Source organism: Passer domesticus, chromosome 21 (assembly GCF_036417665.1).
Source record: "Passer domesticus isolate bPasDom1 chromosome 21, bPasDom1.hap1, whole genome shotgun sequence".
NCBI classification, from domain to species: Eukaryota; Metazoa; Chordata; class Aves; order Passeriformes; family Passeridae; genus Passer; species Passer domesticus.
In genome coordinates this window covers 5,594,355-5,619,243 of record NC_087494.1, presented here as the reverse complement: position 1 = coordinate 5,619,243, position 24,889 = coordinate 5,594,355, and the positions used below count along the sequence as shown (strand labels likewise).

Genomic DNA, 24,889 nt, shown 5'->3' with positions numbered 1-24,889 from the left:
GGATATTTCTTGGCCTAGTATATCACATGCTTATATTCATCTGACAAAGTTATCGGTCCCTTCCCTTGTTTAGACATGACTTCAGCTTTTTGAACAAGGCCTTGCCTTTATTTGCAGGCACTGTGTCTGTGGTACCTGTGAGAATGAGAATGTTGTTCCAAGTGCAGCCATTAAAGAAAAGGTTCCCTTGGGCATACATTTCCGAATGAAATAATGTGATAATGGACATCTTTGAAATTTACTGTGTGCAGGAAGAAGGAACAACTGTGCCAAATTATTCTTAAGACAAGATCCAAAATGACAACAGATGTCCATGTCTACTGGAGTCAGCAGATTCATGTCAGCCATTATTTTGGGCTAGGGCAGCCTGGGGGCCACACTGTGCCAGCCTTGACTCACCCACCTCACAGCAGCCTGGAAGCATCTATACATGCTCTTTTTCTCATGGCTTACCTGGAGCTGGATGCCTCATTCTCACAGTTGCTCACTAACATGATGTGGGCACACACTGTGTGATGCACATCTCGTCTGTGCATATGGGGGATAAAAGTAGGGGGAAAAGAGAGTCAGGCCCTGCTGTGGTGCCCAGTGCTCCATCTGGAGATAGAACACTCCATTAGGGAGTGAGACCTATGAGGAGAAGCTGAGGGAGCTGGAGGGACTCAGCCTGGAAAAAAGGAGGCTCAGGGTGATCTTCTCATTCTCTACAACTCCCTAACAGGAGGGTGCAGCCAGGTGGGAATTGGGCTCTGCTCCCTGGTAACAAGTGACAGGAACAGAGGAAATGGACTCAAGCCATGCCAGGGGAGGTATGGGTTGGACATCAAGAAGAATTTTTTCATGGAAGGAGTTGTTAAACATTGGAATGGGTTGCCCAGGGAGGTGGTGGAAACACTGTCCCTGGAGGTAATTAAGAAGTGACTGGACTCTGCTCTGATTGACAAAGTGGTGACTGGTCACAGGCTGTACTTGATGATCTCAGAGCCCTTCCCCAGTCTAACGGATTTGGTGGTTCCATGATATGCTCTTCTGGGTTTCTCAGCAGACAAGTGACAGACTTGCTGCAAGTTTTCTACAACAACTGTTCTGTGCGGGGAGCTGTGATGCCTCATGTGTGAAGAGAGGAGGGGATGGATACACTAAATTCTTAAACACTATCACACTACTGAGAAACTTCCCAGCCCTGGAGCAAACATAAAGAGAGAAGGTCGAGCAGTGCAGGCAGGAAGCTGAATGCTTTCTTCAAGCCTTAGCAAGTTGATGTGAGAAAACAAATTCATCAGCTCATCTGCCTCAATGACTCATCACTGTTATGCTCAGCTAAAGGCAGCACTCAGTAATTCTTGCTCAAATCCAATAACTCTTCTGTATCCTTTATGTATCTTTCACAAGAACCAGATCTGCCTCCTAACAAGCTTATCTCCAATCTTCAGGGACACAACAAAGCCCTGGGGATCAAATCCAGCAGGCATTAACACACACTGGCTCCATTAGGCATTATGCAGAGACTGGGAAGTATTCTGCTCCTCAGAGGAGAGGTGATGTGATTTTACAACAGGGATCTTCCCTACCCTGCTAAAACCTTACAAAAAATGAAGAATAGATATTAATTTCTTTCCTCCTACCCTTGCAAGGCCAAAGCACCTCCCCAGTGTTGCCATCTTGGACTTGCCATTGTCCTGGTAGTACCAAGCAACCTAGGTCTAGTGTAGGGGTGTCCCACATTGTCCCTTATTCCAAGGCCAAACACAGTCTCACTGAGCAGGAGACAAACCTGGCAGCTGCAGGTCTTTACTGGCATGGCTCAGTGTGGCTGTGTGTCCTGTGCAGGCAACATCTTCCCCCTGGCAATGGCACCCACACGGGTCTCCCTCATCACACATCCACCTGTAAGGTGCAGCCAGCCAGGTTTACCTCCTGGTGGTTAAAGAAGTAAAAAAGAGACCAGATGATCAAACCTTTAAAAGTAATTTATAAAGAACATTTACATTCAGTAGTACAAAATGATGTGTCATTTCAATATCCCTCCTGAGCACAGCACCTGCAGAGAGGTGAGACCATACACTCAGATCGCAGCGTACAGAACATGTGCTTCCAACTTCCAATTATCACAGAATATTACAAGGATCATCGAGTCCAACTCCTAAGTGTTGAAAAACAGCTGTCTGGATCTCCCAGCCCTTCCAATGTGATTTGTGTGGGGACTCCTCCAGCCTGGGCTTTGGAGTTCCCTCCTTAGGGGCAGTAAGTAGGGACTGAGATCCATACCATTACAAAACTGGTCACTGGCACAAAGAGTACTTCCTTTGAGAATAACATGTTTTATCTTATGCCTTTCCAAAAGCTTTTATTTCACTATGCTCAGTTTTAATTTTTTAACTGTATACAGGGCACCTGTTTTCTCAGAAGAGGTATCCCAGTGGTAAGATTTGTCACTTGTCAGCCATAATAATTACTGGCAATAGGCCAGGGCCTCCAGAGGCTGATCCAGGCTAAACAGATTCCTATCAAACATTAGGTGGGTAAAACTTGACACTGCCAGACTTAATCCACCTTCTTATTTTTAAAGTATTTTTCAAGATTAACACACTTGACAACAATTATGATACAGTCTTAATACAAGTCAAACCACTTTGATCCCTTGCTATCTGTTTTGAGGCTACAACCTATAGTAAGCTTTTACTGAAGGAAGACAAAAACCTTCCTTCAAATATCCGTTGACTATAAACACTTTGGTTTATGGGAAGCAGGAATTCAGCTACAATACTGCAATTGCACTCCAGTTTATCTACACAGTGAGCAAAACTTTCTACATATGGTGGCCTGGGGTCTCTGGAGGCCAGGCCAGCAGCACAGGACGGCAGCTATCTTTCCTTGGCATGGCCATTGGCACGGTGGGCTCTGTTGTCCAGGGGCTCAGATCCATTCCTCTGGATGTAACCATTGCTTGTGACGTTGCTGAAACACGTGATCCCATTTTTCTCCTTTTCTCTCATTTTATCTCTTTCTTCATCCTTGTCACTTTCTTCTGTGTCACTTCTCATGTCCTTTTCCATCTACAAAGGCAGGTGAGTGAGAAGCCAGATAAACACAGCACTTGCACAAGCAGCAGTGATGGCTGAGCCACAGGCTGACCACACGCTGCCTCAACCACTCAGCACAGTCCTGCTCTGTCCCTTCAGCTTTTATATTACCCTTGGGAACATGTTCTTCTTGCCTCTTTGTTTTCAGCCTCATGGAATCTCATCTGTGATCCTGATACATATTCCTGATATACATAATTCCTGAAATTAGGAATTACAGGCTGCAAAGCAGAACAAAACCACAAATGCCCAGGACTGAAGACAACTGTGTAAGCCTGAGGAGATCCACATTGCTGCCCTGGTCCATTTATAGCATGAGGGAGAAGGATGGGGGAGGCAGTTAATCAAGCTCTTTTACACTTTCCAAAAGGGACAAGGAGCTAACTTCTGCCTACATGGCCTGGGTGGCTGCAGGCTGACAACACTTGGAACAGGCTGGAAACATGCTTCTCAAAGGCTTAACACAAAGCCACTCCACTCTGACTGCATTCAGTTTTATGGTCAGGCTTTCCCTCTTGCTGTTTATTGACTTGGAGACCTGTAATCCATTTCTGTAAGTATTTAATTAACTGCCTTAAAAGGAAGGCAAAAAAGAAATAATGGGATAAAATGACAGCTTAGAAAAAAGCAGCTCAGCACTTCCTGGCTTCTCAGGCTGTCTCTACTCTGCCATATAAGATGCCAATATTAGGGACAAATTCAGTGTCACACTCCTTGTTGGGCAGAGGGAAAGCTGCAAACCCCTTCTGTGACCTCAGCTTTAGAAACTGCTCAGGGGAAAACAGGTGCTGCCCAGAAATTTAGTCTCCATTTATGGCTATCCATTCTTCTTGAGATCTCCCATATCATATTGAGAACTCTAATTCAGCTCATGCTCTTTCCAAAGATCACTACAACCAGATGCAGACAATGCTTGTAAAAATCTAAATTTGCACGGAATTCAATCTGTCTCCAAGGACAATATGGCTGGGAGATAGTATCTGCTGTGAATAACCTGCACCTTGGATCGCTCTGGAACTGACAGATCAGGAAATATACAGGAGCCTGGACCTGCAGCATAAGGACAAATTGTAGTCAATATTTCTAAATATATCCATTTATAGCCAGAGAATGTGACTGAGGCCTTAAATCTGGCAAGATTCCCAAAGGAACTATAAAGCTGCTCCCTCTATGAGGGAATGAAACTTGTACTTCAGGATCTAGGCTGAGTTCTAATTACTTGGGATTAGTAAACATCATGTGAGAAGGTGGTAAAGATTACCCTGCAGCCAGAGGAAAACCGTGGAGACCAGAAAGAAGCAAGAAGAACATGAACTGATTGCAGCAAAAGTTTCGTGGCTCTCAAAGAGAGAATGTCCTGTATTCCTGCTGATATTGCTTTGGGCTACTAAGTACTGTCATTGAAACAGATCTGTTTAGGACAATTCTTTTTTGCTTTTTACTGAGCAGTAAAGTTTTCAAATATATTTTTATATCAAATCTGGCATATCCATTTTAGATAAAATAGGAAAAAATCTGGATACGCTTCAGGATTTTCCTCCCTGATGGTTCTTTACTTTCTAATAAGAGTATTACCTTGTCGTTTTACACTACAGTAACTGCAGTGGTAATTCAGCCCACACAAAAACTAGGAAAACAATTAATTTGTGTCTTCATTTCCAGCCCTGTTTCCTGATCTGCAAGTAATTTGCTCTGTGCTGCCTTAAGAGAAAGCAGATAAAGAAAATGGGAACAATCAGGATAACAGGAGCCTTTAATGATTGCTCTCAGTTCCTGTAAGACAGAATTCCTCAGCTGGATACTAATAAAACAAATCATCCTGGGCTCTGAGGTCACTTCCCACAAGGCACTGACTGGTCACCTTTGGACTGCATCCTTGGCATGTGGCTAGTCATGGCTTTGATTCTGGGAAGAATTTTGTGCTGAGCAGCACTTTGGTCTCACAGCAAATACTGCACGCCAGAAAGAATGGGATGTGGGATGCATTCCACTTCAGTTTATACAGCTGGAGCTCAGATACTCATCTCTGGTTGCTCTGTGCCTGCTGAGCAGCACTGCCAGGTGACGTATGGAATGGATCATAATTTGGCCATGCCTCTTGCCCTCCACTGCTGGAAGAAGAGCTCAAGCAGCTGGTTTAGACAGAAATACTTACTGTGTGAAATCTGCAGCACAGTAACACAATTGTAATAAAAAATCCTGTACAATAAGGGAAACACTTCTGCACTGACCTCACCAGTTACGGCAATTCCCTCTTCATTGATTTCTCAGTCTTGTTACAAATGCAAATCACACTGCACAAAGTGTTGGGATTTTTACTCAGATGTCACTGGCATTGTTCACAGACATCTCTCCTGGAGTCCAATCCATAGTTTTGTTGAATATAAGCATCAGAAGTGGACCCAATATTGTAATGATTCATAAAAATTTTTTGGTCAACTTTCCCTAATATAACTGAGCTTCCTTCCACCTCACTGTTGGAAACACACATGTATAATTTCAATAGAACAATAAGGAATCTATGCCAGATGGACCCCTGTATTCTCAAGCAGTCTAGGTGGACCCTCCCTCCCTATGTGATGTAAAGGATAGTACAAACTGATGCATACCGTGCCCTGGATGATGAACTTGTAGACCATGTGAATAATTAGGCAGGACCAGAAGACATGGAGCAGCTGCAGAACTAGCAGGAGAACATTCACAAAGTAGTATCCAAAGAAGGGTTGGAATATCTCCATGGAGTAATAGTAGGTGTTATAAAGCACTCTGCAAAACAGAGGGGATTGCAGTGGAGGGAAGGCAATTGTTAACAGGGTCACAATTAAGTCCCAGAAATTTGTAGTCACAGAGGAAGTTTCAGATCAGCCACTTCCATCTTTACCTATCCCAGTTATCAGTTCCCCACCCGAAGTACATGGGATGGAGCCACTGGCCCAGGGCTCCAGGACTGCTCTGTGAACCCAAAGAGCAGCCTTGTTTACCCCAAGGCAGGTGCAACAGCCATGTGGCACCCATGTGCAAAGGGGAGGAACACATGCTCCAGGACAAAAAACAAAGGCTGCAGCACCCAGATAATCGTCCTGTCTCTCGGAAGGCAGCTTCTCCATGTCCCCTCACTGCAGCAGACTCACGTGTAGGGGTAAATGACCAGGCGGCTGATCAGGAAAACAGCTGAGAAGATCATAAAGAGGCTGTCACAAGTTTTTTTCCACTTCATGTAATTGAATATCTTAGTTGGCTGGAAGGAGAAAGAACAATTAAACAGCAGCCAAGCCAGCATCTGCACACACTCCAGGGGGTTAATGAGACAGGTATGACACAGCCTGCATGCAGAAACCAAGCTCTCCCCAGCTCTCAGCTGGACACCCTTGGCTGGGTCAGCAGAGCAGCAGAGGGATCTGGGGAATACCCCAGTGCTTGGCCAATGTTAGATAGAAGGACATTCTGTGACTGAATAGCACCATTGCTGATTAGGCTCTGCCTGGCTCACCTCTAGGAAGCAATCAGAAGCATCATGAATCACCATCACCAGTGTCCCAATGCGGATGTAATTGGCACAGTATGAAAAACTGATCAGGAAGATGGTTGCAGCATGATGGACTATCTGCTCCTTGAAATCCTGATGAGAAGGGGAACAGCAGAGAACAGAATACATAATGCACCTCCTGCCCCAGTGCAAGCATGGTTCCTGAAGGCAGCAATGATATCTCTCTACCTAGTGACTAAGAAACCTCCCACTACAAAGTCTTACCCATGTAATTATTTTACCAAATGCATTCTAGAAATGTAGGCAACCAAGAGACCCAGGAATGAAGAGCTCATGGTGTAAACTGAGGATTTCACAACAAAGAACATTCTCTCCACCAGCCTGATGCTGCACCCTGTCTGTTGGGACACTGGCACCAGGAACATAAGCAGTTTTACTGGCAGAGAACCATCTCTTTTCCTGTCTCTATGATTAGTGCAGCCTAGAAGAGCTACAGAAGAACAATTTTTATATTTGGATTTTAAATTGGGATTGAGAACTCTGCAGTACTTTGCACCTTTCTGTATCAAGGTTGGTGTTCTCCACTTCCGAGAGTAGAGAAAGCCAATGAGTGGAAATGAAAATTCCTGTGAATGAGCAAGGAGAGAGTGCCACAAAACCCTGACTGGCACTATACACATACTTTTAGAGGTCACTCTCTTAAGTGTTCAGCTTGTGTCCTGTTTGTACTTGATTCTCCCCTGAGACTGCCACTCACCTTCCTCTTCACGTCAAAGGGCAGGGTGAAGACCAGTGACCAGTAGAAGGAGAGCTCCAGCATGTAGTACCAGAACAGGGAGGGTTGGAGAGGCTGTGAGAGAGGGAGAGACAGGGAAACACCCATCAGATACATTAGTGCAAGGGCTGCAAGTGAAAACTCCTTCCAAGGCAAAAGACAACTGTAGTGGGTTGATGCTGACTGGATGCCAGGCAGTCACCAGACACTGTCACTTCCCTGCACAGCTGGACAGAGGAGAGAAAATATATCAAAGGGTTCATGAGTTGAGATAAGGACCAGGACAGATTGCTCATCAAACATAGTCATGGGCAAAACACACTCTAATTAGAGATATGAATTAAGTTAATTGCTAAAAAAATCAGAGCACGATCATGAGAAGTGAAATAAACCCTTAGAAACACCTTTCCCTTTGTCCCTCCCTCATTCCCAGCTACCCAGGCCCCTCCTGTGGAAAACAGTTCTTCATGAACTTCTCCAGTGTGAGTCCATCCCACAGGCAACAGCTCTCTGCAAACTGGCACAACATGAGTTCATCCCATGGAAAACAGTCCTTCCCAAACTGCTGTGGCGTGGGTCACTCTTCCGTGGGGTGCAGTCCCTCAAGGACAGGCTGCTCCAGCACGGGAGCAGGGCTCCTCTCTCCATGGGTCTCCCACAGGGCCACAGCCTCCTCTCAGGCATCCCCTACTCTGGTGCGGGCTCCTCTTCCACGGGCTGTGGGTGGATCTTTGCATTCCCATGGATCTCCAGAGACTGTGGGTGGATCTCTGCATCCCCCATGGATCCCCAGGGGCTGCAGGGGCACAGCTGCTTCACCTTGGTCCTCAGCACAGCCTGCAGAGGAACCTCAGCTCCCACACCTGGAGCACCTCCTGCCCCTCTTTCTCCACTGACCTTGGTGTCTGCAGAGTTGTTCCTCTCCCATGTTCTCAGCCTGCTCCTCTCTGTCTGCAAACACAACTGTGCAATAATTTTTTCTTTTTTATTATTTTAAATCTGTTACCACATAGGTGTTACCACTATTTCTAATTGGCTCAGCCTTGGCCAGTGGCAGGTTCAACTTGGAGCCACCAGGGATTGGCTCTGCTGGACATGGAGGAGGATTCTGGCAACTTCTTACAGAAGCCATCTCTGTAGCCCCCTGCTACCAAAAACAGGCAGCGAAAACCCAATACAACAAATCAACAAAGCTGGCTCCTGCAGCTACAGGGGGAAATAGTTCAACTGAACAACACACTCACTTACTGTCATCTGTGCCAAGATGAAGTCAAACAGCAGGAGTAATTCAACTTTTCCACACCATGTCAAACATTTAGGGAACCACCATGAAGATCGTGAATATTTTTAGGATTTCTTCAGCATTATTTTGATTTCTGAGCAGACAGTACAGAGTTTTAGAAACTATATAAACCAATTCATTATGGTGGAAAAGAAGTAGCTGAATAAATCATTCCCTTTTTAGGCATGAAGATGCTTCATATACCCTGCACTCTGTCACAAATTTTCCAGTTTAATCAAAGTAATGGGGGGGAAATCCAACCCCAGCAGGAAATGCAATTCACATTCTTTTGGATAAATTATCTGGGCTTTTACAGATGGGAAATGGAAAGCTTAGACCACTCAGCAATATCTCATTACTTAACAAGCAATTTTTGCTGTTGTTGCATTATATGACCTCCTTAAACCTGAATCTATTTGATAAATAATTACTATGACTAAAGGGGCTTTGCAACCATTTTCAAAGGAACATGAAGTATTGTACTCCCTAATACCAGCTGGTTATTTACAGCCTTCATAAATTTTAGTTTGTTTACCTTTGTAGCACCAGCAATTGGCCATAAGAGGAAGCACAGCTGGATGCCCTGGGGCTTCCAGGGAGGATATGAACATCTCCCTAGCTGGTATGTGCTGGTCACACTCCAGGTTATCCAAACAGGAGCTCTGGATCAGAAGCTATTTTTTTCTCCCCCCGAAGATCAGACTATTTGGGAGAACTGGTGTTTCTTTTGTCATTGTCTGTAGCACGCAGCGTGGTCTGTTTAGTAGGAATTGTAATTAATACATCTGTTGTTCCTGCTAATACACAGGTTTGTCCTTGACTTGCTTTTTGCCAGTGGGATATGATCAGCCCTGATTTTGGTCTTTTCTGGTTGTTACAAATGTTGGAAAATGGGTGTGTGTTGGATTTAGATGGAAAGGTTTTGGTAGGGGGGTGGGGGCAGGGGTGGCTTCTGTGAGATGCCAGAAGCTGCTCCCTGTCTGACAGAGCCAGCTCCAGACACCTCCAGGATGGAATCTGCCACTGGCTCCATGAGTGACAGTGGCAGTGGCTCAAGGACAATGTATTTAAGAATGGGAAAAAACTGCTGGGCAAGAGTGGTGTGGAGAGAAGAGTGAGAATATGAGATACAGCTCTGTAGACCCTCAGGTCAGTGCAGGAGGAGGAGAAGGAGCTCCTGGTGCTGGAGCAGTTTCCCCAGCAGGCCGTGGTGATACAGGCCATGCCCCTGCAGCCCACAGAGGTCCATGGGGAGCAGCAATCCACCTGCAGTCCCTGGAAGTCTAGTCCCTGACTAGAGCAGGGGGATGTGGCCTAAGGAAGCTCTGAGCCTGTGGACACTGTGCTGGGGCAGGCTCCTGGCAGCACCTGTGGACCTGTGGTGGAGCCACGATGGAGCAGTCCATTCCTCATGGGCTGCATCCTGTGGAAAGGACCCGCAATGGAGAGGTTCATGGAGAGCTGTCTCCCACTGGAGAACCCTGCTACCAGAGCAGGAGGAAGGAGCAGCAGAGACAAGGTGCGATGGACTGACCACAACCCCCACTCCCCATCTCACTGCACTGCTGCAGGGGAGGAGGTAGAGAATGTGGGGGTGAAGTTAAGCCCAGGAAGAAGGGAAGGGTGCAGGAAGGTGCTTTTTAAGATTTGGGTTAAACTACTCTTATTTGACTAACAGTAAATGAAAATAATTTTTCCCCAAGTCAAGCCTGTGTTACCTGTGATGGTAACCAGGGATGCTCTCTCCCTGTCCTTATCTCAACCCATGAACCTTTTGCTATATTTTCTCCTCCCTTTCCATTTGAGGAGGGGAGAGAAAAATGGGCTTGGTGGGCACACTGTGGCCAGCCAGGGTCAGTCCATCACAGTGTGCCATTATGGAGGTTCCCCTTGTTTTTGACAAGACATGTACCACAAGTGCACAGAGCAGGAGACAGAGGGAGCCAAGTGATCCTTGCAGTCTTATGTTCCTATTCAAGCCCCACTTGTTTGTATGGTTTAATTTTTACACAGAACTACAGATTTGCCCCTAAAATTTTTGCCTTTGAGCAATACTCGAATTGTTCAGACTCATCCTCTAAGGCATTGCCTCACTCTTCAGTCATTAGTCCCGTTACATTTCCTGTGCCTCACGCTGTTAGAATTGGGCATTACTTTTCCCTTTATGGGTTTGCAACCTTCACATATAGTCAAGGGGTCTTGTTCTAGCTTTGAGTGTCAGACAAAACCCCTGGAACGTAAGTGTTCATTTTCTCTTGGTAGTGACAAAGTGCTTTGCCAATTCATCTTCTCTTGCATTAGATGATAGCAGGTACAAAGCTGTTGTCCCCAGATGAGGGTCTGACTTTGAATTCTCAGGTCTTCTGAGTCTGAATTTAATTCAGTGTCCTCTTTTTTTCACTATTATAATCTGATTTTCAAAAAATACAGAAACACAATACAAGACTTATAACAGCAATTTTCCTTCTTGTGTGACTCACCTGTTGTGGATATCCTGTCCAGCACTCTCTATGGTCCCAAAGCCAAGGCTTCTGCAAAATGAAACATGTATGTGAGAATATCAGAGGAGCTCATTTCTTATCAGTTGTCTAATTCCTTTAGTTTGTTACAACTATAGACTTTGTTGTGTTTTATTACAGGCAGAGCTGGTCTTGCTGTCTGGAATCCAATTGCCAAGAGATTTCCACTACAAGGACTTGCATCTGCTTGTGACATTTCTAAATTGTGGTTATTTGCCTGAAATCTCACACACTATTTAGCCGTTCCAAATAAAATAGCTCAGAGAAGACCTCTCCCAACTTTTTGCCATCTTCTATACGCTTGAGGTGGTGGTGATGTTTTGAGCATTTTAAAATAATCTTACAAGTGTTTAATTAGGAATATCTGTGATTTAGACAATAACACTTAAATGTGGATAGAAGGTTGAAAACTGGTGTGTCAGGTAAGTGTTTTTTCCTTTAACAGTGAAGGTTATGCTGTAGTTTGTTAAGTAATGAACCTCTGAAAAGATCCTACTCTGTTCAACAGAAAATTGGTAGTTTAGAACTTGGCAGTTTTGAAACCTTCATAGAAACATGGCAACTAAAGTCCCCAAGAGTCCTCCCTGCATGGAGCATGCTCTGTCTGGAGCTGTGCCCAGAGTGGGTCAGAGCTCACAGAATACAGCAATGCCTCACACCTATGAGGGTAATTTTCTTTAAGTTCTAGAGGGCTCCAGGTGTCAGAGCTGAGGCAAGAAGGCAGCATTTCTTCTTCCCACTGAGCACTGCTGGTGTGTGGGCGATACAGAGGCAAAGCAGGAGGCAGTGGGTTTAGGTGCAGTGGTAATTTGGAACAGACAGAGTCCCTGCTGACTGGGAGTGAGGTTGGGAATAGAATTTACAGCAAATACACGTGCAGAACCAGGAGAGATGTGTGATATTGAACCAGAAAGCACAAAGCAAAAACCATGAAACAACTATGGCATACTGTTTACCTAAGCTAGAAAGAACTCCACATCCCTGAATTTCATCATTCCTCTATTCTCAGCAAATATAGCTGATTTCTGGTGGCCTACTGGAAGATAACTTTCCTTTGTTACAGGCTGTTTCACTGACTTACAGACAGAGGTTTTTGCTATCAGTCCAAAACTACTAATGCAGAATTTAAACATTTGCTTTTTTTTCTAAAGAAAGAAGGGAGTTTCACAACAACAAACACATGTTTAAAAGCTACTCAGGTAATAAAGTAAACATGTGAAAGTCAGAAAAATCTCACAGGTATATATGCATGTTAGTTAGAACGTGTTGGTTCTTTGTCCTTCTTTTCAAAGTAGTCATTTCAGTACAATTTAGGTAATGGAATAACATTTGCTACAGGATCTAGAGGTGCTGTCTGTAGGATGGATGTCTCCCTTTTTTTGTGAAAATTGTAAGATGTGTGTTGAATAAAGACATGGGTTACAAAAAGTGAAAATGCAATTTCATCCATATAATGGACAGACAACATGCTGAAGAATATGATTTTGTCTCTTGTTGCCATAGGGCTCTTGTACAATGCTAAGCAGATCATCCAGACCAAATTTCAATAGCTGGTCTCAAAGAACAGTCTTCTGTTTTGATGTACCAGATTCACAGAACACTGCAGCTGGGGTTCAGATACCTTCACTCTTCAGCTAGCTCATCCTCTCCTCATACTTAAAAACTGACTTGAAAGTCTGTGTAAATTAAAAGTCCTTCACGTGTTACAATGAGAGGTCACAAGGAGAGTTTGTGCCTGCTGCCTTGGGATGTGGACATTTTTACATCACTTAACTCATCAGACCAGACCAGAAGACTTTTGCAAAGCTCACCCAGGGAGCCAGACACAGCAAAAGAGTCAGGGGAACCTCGAAAACAGAGGCAGCAGATGGCCAGTGCCCTAGTCCCAGCTCAGTGAACACAGCTCAGGGACAGGAGCACACCCATGGCTCCTCTTACCACTTCTGCCTGATGAGCCAGTACAAATTGTATCAAGAGAACTCACTATTTATCAAATTAGAGAAAAGGCTGAGGCATGAGCTTGAACCAATCACATCCTGGGTAAGGAAAACAAAATTAGCAGATAAAATTATTAAATTGCAGTCCATGCTCCAAAGGAAGCCAAATTTATTTACCTTAAAGAGGTATTGGATACAATACACAAACAGGCCCTGCAGCTTCCAGCTTAGGTAAGTGTTCTATCTCCTACCCTGCAGAAATTTACTTTTATACAATCCCAACTGCCTTCTGCTTTGCCAGAAGAAGAGGAAACATCTTGGTTCTGGAGTCCTTAAAATAAACACAGCCCAGTATGTCTGTGGTCTCCTAAGTGTGCTGTGCAGGAGATCTACACTAACCTGTAGGCAGAATAAACCCCTTGAAGAAGATCTGCAAAGGCATGTTTGACAACAAACTCTGCCATTCTTGCAGGCATAGGCTGGGTAGAACAGAAGGTGACTGCGTGTGTACTCACATCGTACAGGACAGCGAGTCCAGTGAAGAAAGAAGTGATGTAAAATGTAAATCTCCAGCTACAAACAAACAAAACAAAGGGCATTAGAATCCCATTAATTAACCCCTGACCTGCAAGTTTGTGTATCCTCACACTAATTAAAATAATTACACTATTAAGGCAAAGACACATGTTAGAATGTTCAAGGTTTGAACAGAACAGGAGCAACTCTTTGCATTTTACCAGCACATTTCACAGACTTCACAAAGAGCAATTCCTTTTCTGTAGAGATGGCAGAGGACACAAGAATCTTGCTGACTGAAATCCTGAGGAGAATAATCCCAAAGCTTCCCAGCAGTAGCAGATGCATTTGTAAAAGTGAAACAATGCCAATCTCTCTCCTAGGCCTTAAGAGATCCAGCCTACTAGATTTGTTATCATGTACAGTAACTAATTACTGTACAGTAACTAACTACTGTCATGTTTGGCTCACTGAGGAGCCAGAAATTATTTTCCAACATTAAACCCACGCAGAAGTACATACAGTTTGTCCAGACCAGTGGACAGAGGCAGGTCACCTGAATATTCACACATATATTAAGGAATGGGGGGAATTTCAACCTAACCAAATAAACAAGTTATTAATAAATGAACCACAGGAAATATTAAAAGGAGTAAAACTGTCTAAATGAGTCCTTTAATTTCAAAAAAATCTCCATAACAATTCAGACATAACTGCATTTTGAGAGACTCCACCTGTCAATGAAAGCCCCAGGAATTCCAAGACAAAAATAAACTCTGTAAAGCTGCTCTGTCACATCAGAGAGATGTTCTGTCTACAGATCGCACATGGTGACAGGGGATGGGGGAAGGACTCTGTCCTCAGTGGGCTGAGGCAGAAAAGGATTTACTATTTCCTACTTTACTATTCACTACAAGTCATCAGAGTGCAGGAAGAGCTGATATTTCATCCAGATGGAGGCAGAATAAACATTGTTGCTTTACAACTCCTTATTCACTGTTTCTGTAAATATTTGTAACTATATGGAATATTATAAATAAATAATACACATCCTTTTCTTCTTTTTCAATTAGGGTTTTTAGGCAGGGGTTTCAAAGTACAGGTGGAGTGTTCAGTGGAGCACATACTGATGAGCCTGAAGTTCATGCCTAGCCTATGGATAAGATACACACTTTTAGATGGATGAATAGTACTCCAGGTATTTAATGATTTCTTTTGCTTATGTGGCTTTCCTGGGGAACCCAACTCCTTACACAAACAGCAGAGCAGCCCCTTGTAAATGAGGCATTCCAACCAACCTGTGGAGAATTCTCCTTTTCTGTGGAAAGCTGAGCCAGGACTGACATTCAAATGTGCCTGTCCTGGGATTTATTTTGTGCCTCCACATAAAAAGGACGATTTCCACACAGCTGTTTGCAAGGCAGTTTTTGCTCTTTGCTCACAAACTTCCACTCCTGTGGAAGGTGCTGGTTTGTGACTTTCAAGATGCTGAAAGCAAATGACAGCAGAATCCAATCCAGCCTGCTGCCTGTAGCTTTTGAAAGCAACAGCGTGCAAAATAGTTGCAGAAAAGGTGCAGCAGAAGGAATCTATGCAGAAAGGGAAACTATGGGGAGGGAAACAGAAAGGATGCCTTTTTAGTAGGTACTGAAGCAGCAGCAAAGCACTAAGATGTAAACAGCAGAGAGTTTTTCAGGTTCAAATCTGTGTCAAAGCAGGATGCCAGTGTGACAAAGTCAGGAAAAGTCAGAAATAAGGGACCAGTGAGGAATAAAGATACAGCAATAAAAGGAGACTTGGGATTGCAAATAAGGGGGAAAAGCAGGAAATGTTTCCAAAACAGAGAGGCAGCAGAGAGTAATAGCAGAGCCAAGTGGGTCAGGGAAGACCCAAGATGCTCTCTGCATAGGAATAGAGAGCAGACAGGGATCTGGGATCTCTGAGGAGGGGTGAAGGGCAGGGGGAGGCAGAGAGCTGTCTGTGGAGCTCAGCTCCGGTGAAAACTGAGTTCATGGCTTGTGCTCCTGCTCACCAGGCCTCGCTGAACTTCTTGGACAGGCTGGGCCGGTCCATGTTCCTCCGGTGCCGGAACCACTTCTCCACCTTCCTCACTGGCAGGTCACATTGCTTGGCTAAACTGAGCAGCTCACCCTGGAAAACAGGTGAGGCAGCAGGCTCAGATTCAGATTCAAAGTTCAGAGAGGGCAATATCTCATCTGACCCACCACAGAGCCCAGCTGGAGCCCCTGGCCAGCCTAAGTCTGTTCGGGCTAAGGCATCTTTACTGAAAGCTGTCCATTCCTAGTGTAAAGATCTTGGATAGCAGAAAATCTTTTCATTCCCCTCTAATCAATTGGTTGTAAATACTAATGTTGAAACTTCTCATTTTTTATGTTAACTTCCCCAGTTTCAAACTGGTCTTGTCTCCTCACAAGAGTTTGTTGCCTAATCACTTCCTCACCCTGTCTTCAGGGACCAAATCCTTAAAATCTGTCACTCCAATAAAGATCACTGCAGCATAAATCATATTTTATGGTTCTGCACTGAATCTTGTCACGCCTGCCAGCAATTCTGATGCAGTATCATGGTGGATGTAATGAGCAGGAGCAACATCATTTTCCTACTGGATATTCTCCTCTTGTGGTAAACCTGTTAGGGGTAATTCTTCAATATATAACTCACAGAAATCCTGCAATTACCTTCCTTCTTGTCCTTAGGCTGTTAAGAGTTTGTCATGTTTTATATTCCTACTTGGAAGTGTCATCATGGATAACTTTATTTTTTAAGTAAAGCAATAGTTTTTCATGGAATGTATTTACATGAATTGGTATCATGTGAGAGTGGCCTACATACTTTGAGCATGCTGTACAAAAATAAGTTGATTACCAGTTTTCAGATATGCTGCTTTCAGATGTGCTGTTTTATGAGCCCTGTTCTGGAGGTGGAGACAAATGGAGATGTTGATTTACATTTTCCAACTGCTCCATCATGTGGAATTCCTCCCAAGAAATGGCTGCCAAGAACTGCAAAATCTCATATTGCACTGGACAAGTAAATGCTGCCTCTAAGCAGTGGTTTGAGAGCTCATGAGAGGGGAGGGGAGCCAGTACACTGGCTGAGGTGTACCCAGTGAGTGGAGAGAGCCAGCAGCAGTTCCTGCTCCACCTCATACTGCTGTCTCTGGGTGAGGATCTGTGCCAGTATCCCAGATCTGCTGGGAGAAAAGCACCACTTCAGTGCAACAGGGGTGCAAGAAGAGCTGCGGGAAAAACCTGCTGGCAAAGCCAGGTCTTGAGTTAGATCTCTGCCATAGAAGCAGTTATACTGAGAAGTGTTTGGATTTTGGGGACAGAAAGGCAAGAAGAAAGTCAACCACATTGTCAAGTGTCCCTCAGAACACTCCTTCCTGTTGTGTTTTTGTTTTACTGGTATGTTTACTGTTTGATTTGCAATTTTGTAGTTTCCTTATGCTGTTCCTTTTGTCCCTGCCCTTTTCCCAGAATCTTTTTACTTTTCCTTTCATTAAATGCCAGTTTCTTCCTCAACCTGCATTCTTTTGAGAAATTTTCCTGTCAGTTTTGTATTTCTCCAAACTTTATTAGCTCACTGAAAATGTTCTCCTCCCTTGAAATTCTTTATTGGTTTATACATTATATTCCCAGCCTTGTTTTTCACTCCCAATTCTCCAGATTTGTTAAAGATTGTATCCTCCCCTGAGACCTGCCCCCTTATATAAGTCACTGTCTGCCCCCAGTTCAGGGTCCTGGGAGGCTGAAGAGGGGAAGTTTTACCATCAAATAAAGTTACCCCAGGACCCGTGGTGCTGCTCTTTGTTTCCAAGCTGCTGGTAGCTGGGATTCAGCGGGGCTCAAAGCAGGAGTCTGTCACCCTCCCTGTCACCATCCAGCCGGGATGAGCAGCACCTTCCCACTGCTGTAGAGATGGGCTGGCTGCACTACCCAGATCAATGCCTGCATTTTAATTTTAGCCTCTTTTCCTTTATTTCTGATCTGGTACTGCACGTCCTGATGCTCCTCATGCCCCACTGCAGCAAAACCATGCTGCAACAGCCTTAGTGAAGCAATGTGTTTGGAGCAGGATTGTTCCTTGGGACTGGAACCCATGGTGAGCATCCTACTCACCCATCCTCTATAAGAGTTCACAGCAGTTGCTTTAAGGCCGAGAGAAAGTCGACAAAACCAAGCTGAAATAAAATCAAATTGCTTTCCCTACCACAGAGTTCACACTCAGGGACTTCCCTGACCAGGTTAAATTCTAATATTGCCTGACAATTCATAATCCTGCTAGTGGTTTTTACCACCAGCAGCAGCCATTATAACTCTGGGTCATCTTGCCAATTTCTTGAAAAACACTTTTCTTATTCCTCAGGGGAAAACTACCCACCAGTTGTGTTTGCAGGTTTCTGAAGCCCCTCACAATCTCTGTGATGATGGCCAAGACTCTGGCTTCTTGCAAGGCCAATCTCAAACTCATGGACTGCATGGCAACAGAATGACCCAGTCCAGGACTACGAGATCAAGCAAGACACATTGGCTGAGCTGCAGGGATAGCAATGTGGGAGCTCAAGGCAGCTGATTTTTTTCAGGATTTGCCAGTATATGAAAAGAAGCCATCACAGAATGGCTGGGGTTGGAAGGGACCATGGAGATCACCTTGTCCAATGGGCCGTGCTCAAATAGAGGAGCCTAAAGCCAGGTGTCAAGGACCACGTCCAGAGAGCTTTGAGTTTTCCCAAGGATATAAATTCCCAACCTCCCTGGGCACCCTCACAGTAAGAAGGTGTCACTGATGTTCAGGCAGAGCCACGGGTGCTGCAGCTTGTGCTAAGTGTGGGGTAAGCAGGGACAGGAGCTGTCACTGCTCCTTTCGGGAGCAGCTTCCTCCCGCTGCTCAGAAGCAGAACTCAGAGCTGATGGCATGGCAGGAGGACCCTCCTGGCAGGCTGCTCTCAGGTGACCATGCTACAGTCTTTCCTTTCTGGAGCTTCCAGATATGAATGGCATTGCTAAACTTCAGGATTCCAAATGGGATTTTCTACAGGAAATCTACAGGACAGCAAAGAAAGAAGGGACTCACCTCTTTAGGGTTCTTGCGGCGGGTACTATAGAATGTTTCCAGCACAGGGTTGGGCTGAGCTTTTGGTCTCTGCTTGTCTCTCACACCCAGCTTTTTACTGAGGGGCAGGGCTATGGCTCTGCAAAAGAAAACATACAGGGTCAGCCAAAAAGAGATCAGTGATTTCTGATTTTGCAGCACTGTTAAAACATGATGCACAGTACACAACAGCTGCTTCCCACATGTGAATCTAAACATGAGTATCATGATGAGCAGATAAAATCACAAACTTACAGTAGAAACTGCTGGACTTGCACCCTACTGCTCTGAGCTCTGTGCTAAGATATTCAAAATTACACGAGATTGGCAAATGTGATATCCTCCTTTGTCAGCTTCTGAATCACCAGTCACGAGTCTCTGGTGTCCTTGGAGCTGATGGGGAGAACCACACTGGTGATAAGGCCTACAGGATGTTCCCTGCTTAATCTAGAACATGAAACATACACGGCATCCACCTGAACTCAGGCCTTGGCTCAGGGTCAAGAGGGAGGCTCTGCCAGAGGTGTATTATTAATGCAGAAGAAATGTCCTGCTGAAACAGGAAGCCATTTCATCTTTCCCGGAGTAACTTACCCCCATGTTTCCCAATATAAATCAAATACCGTTGCAAAATAAGGACATGGCAACTAGAAACCTTGTCACAAGCAACTGATGTTTGCATCTTCAGTCTTTCACAGTGAAATAAAGCAAAAAACCCCCAAACCAACAAAAACAAACAAACAAACAAACAAAAAACCCACAACCAAAAAAACCTGCATAAATAGAAAAAAATTACCCAAGGAAAACTGTTCAGAGAATTCCTGTGCTCAACTACTCAACTCCTCTACTACCAACACTCTTCTCTACCTCTGCAGCAGGAAACATCCTCATTGAAGGTGTGAAGTGAGATCCTGCATAAATACAGCACAAAGACGAAACTTGTCAAACTTTTTTTTTTTAATATCCAAATAATCTGATTTTTTCTTTAATTTCTCGATAATTAGCTGTTCCTATTAACTGCTCCCTTTTACACACTGCACTGGGGAAGTGTCTCTGTGTTACTGCAAACTGGTGCTGCAGCTGGTTTGAGCTGACAGCACCAAGCAGAGGCAGTGAGTGCTGAGCCCCACACCTGCACTGCCTGGTCACTCCTGATGTCCAGCCAAGTCCTCTGATCCATTCTCCCTAATGATTTGGACACAGAAGAAGATTTTTTTTCTTTCACTTTGCTTAAAAAAAGCTGCAAAAACTGTTTCACTGTGTAGGTGTTTAAAGGTGTTCTACTTCAAAATAGTATGGTGTATATTTATGGCCGTGATTACTTGGTGTGGTTACTTGTGCTTTCTGACAGGCACAGAGCTTATACTCCATGTGCATGTCTTTAGGGACTATTTCAGGTCCAGAATCACCCGGATGGGTCTTTTAGAAGTTTTCTTTTCAATAATTCATTTCTTAATTTAATTAACAAGTATTAAAAAAATAATTATAAAAAGACCCCCTGCCTAAGGAATGCTGTAACTTCTGTTAAACCACAGAATGGGTACACATTTTGCTCACTCATATAACAGCTCTCACTTTTCTTTTGCACAGCCAACCCACCTGCCTGTGTATCAATTGTCTTTGTCATTATCTCTGGGAAATTCCTTTGGCATCACTGGCTATAGGAACATTCAAAAATTTACCAAGACCAACAAAAAAATTACATGTTTCTACCGTAAAAGAAGGGCCAGGGCTAAGTGTGCTTGCTGGCAACAAGAGGAATAGTGATCACAAAAACATGGGTAAACATCGATTAGTTTCAGTGAAATTTAGCAGCACTCTGGCACTGCTGCTGGGTGGCAAAGGAATATAGCCAATCAGTGGGAATTCTGGGTTGGCTCTGACTGCTCTCAAGAAATGTTTTAAGTGCATCTAATGACTTTTTTCTATAGGAAGTGATTGGTTTAATGAGTGATACTGGACCAGCAGGTCCTGTGCTAAGAACAATAAGACAGTATTTCAGTAGTATCTGTAACTCCACTGAAGTTGGGAAAAAAATCTACCTTAAGCTCTGCACTAGATCTTTGTTCTTATATTAAATAGTGGGCCTGATCTTTCTCTTTCAAAGAACAGGTATGAATACAAGCACCTCTGAAGAGGAAGATGTAATCAATTTTATTGTTGAAAACAACCTTATTGCCACTTCTTATCAGGCCATATTGGGAACTGAAATGTATGACATTTTCCAGATACATTAAACAAAGAGAATATCAGGTGTCAATGCAGCTTGCCAATAAATTTATTTTACTGAAAAGTGTCCAGAAAAATGTCTTAATTTTGTTTAATCCCTGACTTCTCTATATTTCCTGATTTCTTATGGTCATGGCATAAAATCTCACTGTAACAGAAACAAGCCACTTGCAGTGGATGAAATCCAGGGTGTAACCAGTTACAATTACTTTGTTGTTGAAGTTTTGAGTATACCCATGATTTATGGAACCAATCCTACTTTTATTGGAACATCATTGGGAAACCAAGGCCTGAAATTCTTCCTAAGGGACATTTGCATGTGTTGGCTGTATGCTCTGACTCAGTTCTCAGTTAAGTCCTGTTCCAAGCACAGCCCTAAAAGGATGATGCTTGTTCTGATTTCAACATCACAGATATATCATCTCAGTGGCAGGGACAGCCTTATCGTGGCACTTTATCAGCTCTCAGGGTAAATCTGAGGACTAAACTGTGCCCCTCTCAGAGTCAGACATAGTCAGGGAGATGATTTTATCACCAGCCTACAACTCCACCAGTGAGCACCTCTCACTCCATATTTTACTTGGCAGAGGTCTCACCAAGGCACTTTATTCAGTAACCACAGAACAAGCTGTTTTGTGCAAAATCTCCTTGAGCTGAAACTAAGTGGATTTACCATGAATGGGCTTAAACTGCTACTCTCCCACCTTTCAAAAGTGGGCTACACTCCTTCTGCAGAGGCTTTTAGAGTTAGTGTGAAGTAAAAGAAATAATTTAACTTTGGGGGTGGATTTTTTAAAATATTATTTATAAGGGTGCCACTTGCAAATACCTTCAAGTACAAAGAAATGCAGAACCAGTGACAGCAGCATTCCCAACCTCTGTTCTTTGAACTGCACAGTCTCTTTTGGCCTCCAGCTTTCCTTTGGCAGAAGGCTATTGCTCTGCTCCTGGCATAGTCTCTGCCTTCTTCTGCTTGCAGGAGAAAGTTTCACACCAGTTAAACTAACTGTTCTGTTTGACACAAGGCCTGGATTCACTACAGTGCTGCTGTCCAAACTGAGTCAGGTCCATTTTCAGTTAAATGCTGCAATGTGTCCCTCATCCTTGCACCAAGCCCCCCCCTGTAACACCTTAACAGGAAACTCTTTCCAGATCCTTCCTGATTACTGATCAACAACAAAAGTCTCTGTGGAAAATAAACTTTAGAAAGATACATTTCAAAATAAAATATTCAGAATTGGTGTCCTTTCCTTCTTCTGGTTTTGAGTTCAAGTATCTGTTCCTGGCTGATCAAGAGCATCCATTTCTTTAAATGTACAACATATGGCTCACATCCTGGCACCATCCTCCCACAAAGAGATCTAGTATTTTGGACTAAAATCCTCTTCTAGTGAAATCTGGGAGCTGTGTGGGTTCAAATTCATTGACAATTTCTTTCAATTGCCCAATACCCAAAAATCCCGGGACAAGTCCAAAATCAGAGTAACCAAAAATTGTATGTAAAGTCTGGTTTTCAATGGCTTTACTGTTTCTCAAAGGACTTTAGTTGCCACATTTTACTAACCATGCAGGCAAGAAACACTTTGCAATATTCCTTCAGAATCATAGCTTTCCAAGAACTTGATTTTTACAGAAATGGTCTTAAAAATTACATAACTAGAAGAGAAGCCAACATCCTTTCAGGACTATGTCCATGGACAAGTTCTGCTAAGTAAAATCAAGCTCCAAGTTTTGGTGGCAGGACATATCTCCTACTCACAAGTGCAATCTGGAAACAGTAAAGGAACAGGGGAGGTTCCCAAGTTCTAGGTCCTCTCTTTTCTTAGGACATCATTAACTGCTTCCCCCAGTTCCTGCCCCAGTACTGTGGCATAGCTCAGCGCTGCAGCAGAAATGGGCTTTCTACTCTGCAGCACTGAATCCACCTTTCCCCCCCTTCCTCAGCACAAACCAGCTCACAGGGGAGTTGCTTCACAACGTGTGAGCTGTTTCTTCTCCCCCAGGGCTGCACCCACAACCTCCTCAGCTCTCCCAGGGCACACCCAGACACCGCAGGTCCTCTTCCCACAGCCACCACCTCATCCCCAGCATCGCTGGCTCTTAGAAGGATGTTGCTGTCTCATTCTGCCCCAGTTCAGCCAGCCGGTGCAAAGGAGAGGAAAATCCATCCTTTCACAAGTTTAATGCCTAAAAAATGGATGAAACAATTGGTCCCAGCACAGTGGCTGATGCAGACGTTGCAGAAAATGCTCCAGACTTCCCCTGCGTCTTATTATTTACCTGGAGTTCTGACAGTTAAATCACATGAATCACATTATAACATGTCTGAAATCCCAAAGCAGACACCACCAGGAACTATCTAGAGAGAGAAAAAATTTCACCCAATGCAGAGCTGCAGGTAATAGCTGGTGATGGCTGAGGGTAGAATAAACTGCCAGAGGGCAAGTACATCCACCAAACCCAAACCTGTCTACTAGTTACAGCCACTCATTTCAATCTGCAGACCAGGTGTCCAAAGATATACAGTCAGGGTTATCTACACAGAAAATAAGAAATAAACACACATTTCCTTCTGCAATTCTCGAACTTGGTGTAAATGATTTTAAACAGGGCCAGTGCCACTGTTTAAAGATACAGACAAGGCAATGGAGAAACTGAGGGCTGGATTCACACTTCCCAGGGGAAGCTTTCTTCTTCAGGATGAACTGGATGTGAAACAGTAATGATTCAGAATGAGAAAAAGTCATGCTGAAATAAATTACTGCAGAGTTAGGACAAACAAGAATACAGCTCAGAACACCGGCTTGTAATTTGCATAGGTAAAATAGTGCTATGATTATAGGTTTCCTGGACCTGTAAAATGGGCTTGTGATGTTATCTTTTTCAAGGGTGTGACATGCAGCTTTTATTTAATGAAGTTTGTGAATCAAAACAGCTTTAAAATTAATGAGTAGGACTAGGCCTGTGGAAACACTCCCAGCTGAGGCAGCACTTGGATGGGAAAGAAAAAAATCTTTTTACTTGGCCATCGGCATCTAAAAGCAGATGAAAAAGATATTTAGATTGACTGGGAGTGGTGTGGCAGGAGGTAGGCAAAGAGAGTCACAGAAGCACAGAATCAGAGATGCTGAAAGGGGCCTCTGGAGATCACCCAGCCCAACTCTGCTGCTCCAGCAGGCTGCCTGGGCTATGTCCAGCTGGGTGTTGTGTATCCCTGCCCACGCAGACTCCTTCCCCCTCTGGGGAAACTGTTCCAATGTTTGACCGCCGTCACAGTAAGAAGAGAGTTTTTGCATGTGCAAGTGGAGCATTGTACATTTCTGTTTGTGCCCATTGCTTCATGTCCTGTCATGAGCCACCACAGGGAAGAGTTTGGCTCCTCCTTCTTCCTGGCCATGTCTTGCACCAGGGAGCCATAAATTGGCCAAGGGGCAGTCAGTGGCACATGGGCCAACTTCCAGCTCCACACCAGAAGCACATCGGTGTCACTGACCAGCAGGGCCCACCTGAAGGAGTACAGAATCCAGCCACGTCCCTGCACCAGCAGGGAAGAAATGTGAGTCACTTGTGTTTTAATGGCTACCTACAGCACCTGGGTTTCCACGTGAATAGATTTAACCAAGATGCCCATTTCCCCAGGAAAGTGCACAACAAAAGCCATGGAATTTATGGAATGCACACTGAACATATTTTTTGCAAAGAGGAGATTGTAATTCCAACCTTGTATCATCCTAAAATTATTATTTCACTAATTATTAACACAGTTTTAATAAAATACCCCAACTTACAGCCAGTATTTTTAGATAAAAACATTCTTACAGGAGAGCTCTGAATTTCAACTTCTATACGTTTTTCCAAACTACCCTTGTGTCACAGAGAATGTGCAGAAGAAACATCTTTTTAGTCTACAGAAAAGTCCATTTCCATTTTGTTGTGCAGCCACTTT

At 44.0% G+C, this 24,889-nt stretch overlaps 1 protein-coding gene across 8 annotated transcripts in view; it reads right to left on the bottom strand.

The window, feature by feature from the left end:
* Window positions 1-1,952: 1,952 nt before the first annotated feature.
* CERS4 (ceramide synthase 4) overlaps window positions 1,953-24,889 on the bottom strand; it is a 44,906-nt gene continuing 21,969 nt past the window's right edge. For all 8 annotated transcript variants that reach the window (XM_064396512.1, XM_064396507.1, XM_064396510.1 and 5 more), the window contains exons 3-11: window positions 18,697-18,814; window positions 15,632-15,750; window positions 13,599-13,656; window positions 11,108-11,158; window positions 7,328-7,420; window positions 6,574-6,702; window positions 6,215-6,321; window positions 5,693-5,849; window positions 1,953-3,056 (exon numbers count right to left, since the gene is read on the bottom strand). In XM_064396512.1, the coding sequence (XP_064252582.1) occupies window positions 2,865-3,056; window positions 5,693-5,849; window positions 6,215-6,321; window positions 6,574-6,702; window positions 7,328-7,420; window positions 11,108-11,158; window positions 13,599-13,656; window positions 15,632-15,750; window positions 18,697-18,814 (1,024 nt within the window). In that variant the 3' untranslated portion in view covers window positions 1,953-2,864. The remainder of the gene's footprint in view (window positions 3,057-5,692; window positions 5,850-6,214; window positions 6,322-6,573; window positions 6,703-7,327; window positions 7,421-11,107; window positions 11,159-13,598; window positions 13,657-15,631; window positions 15,751-18,696; window positions 18,815-24,889) is intronic.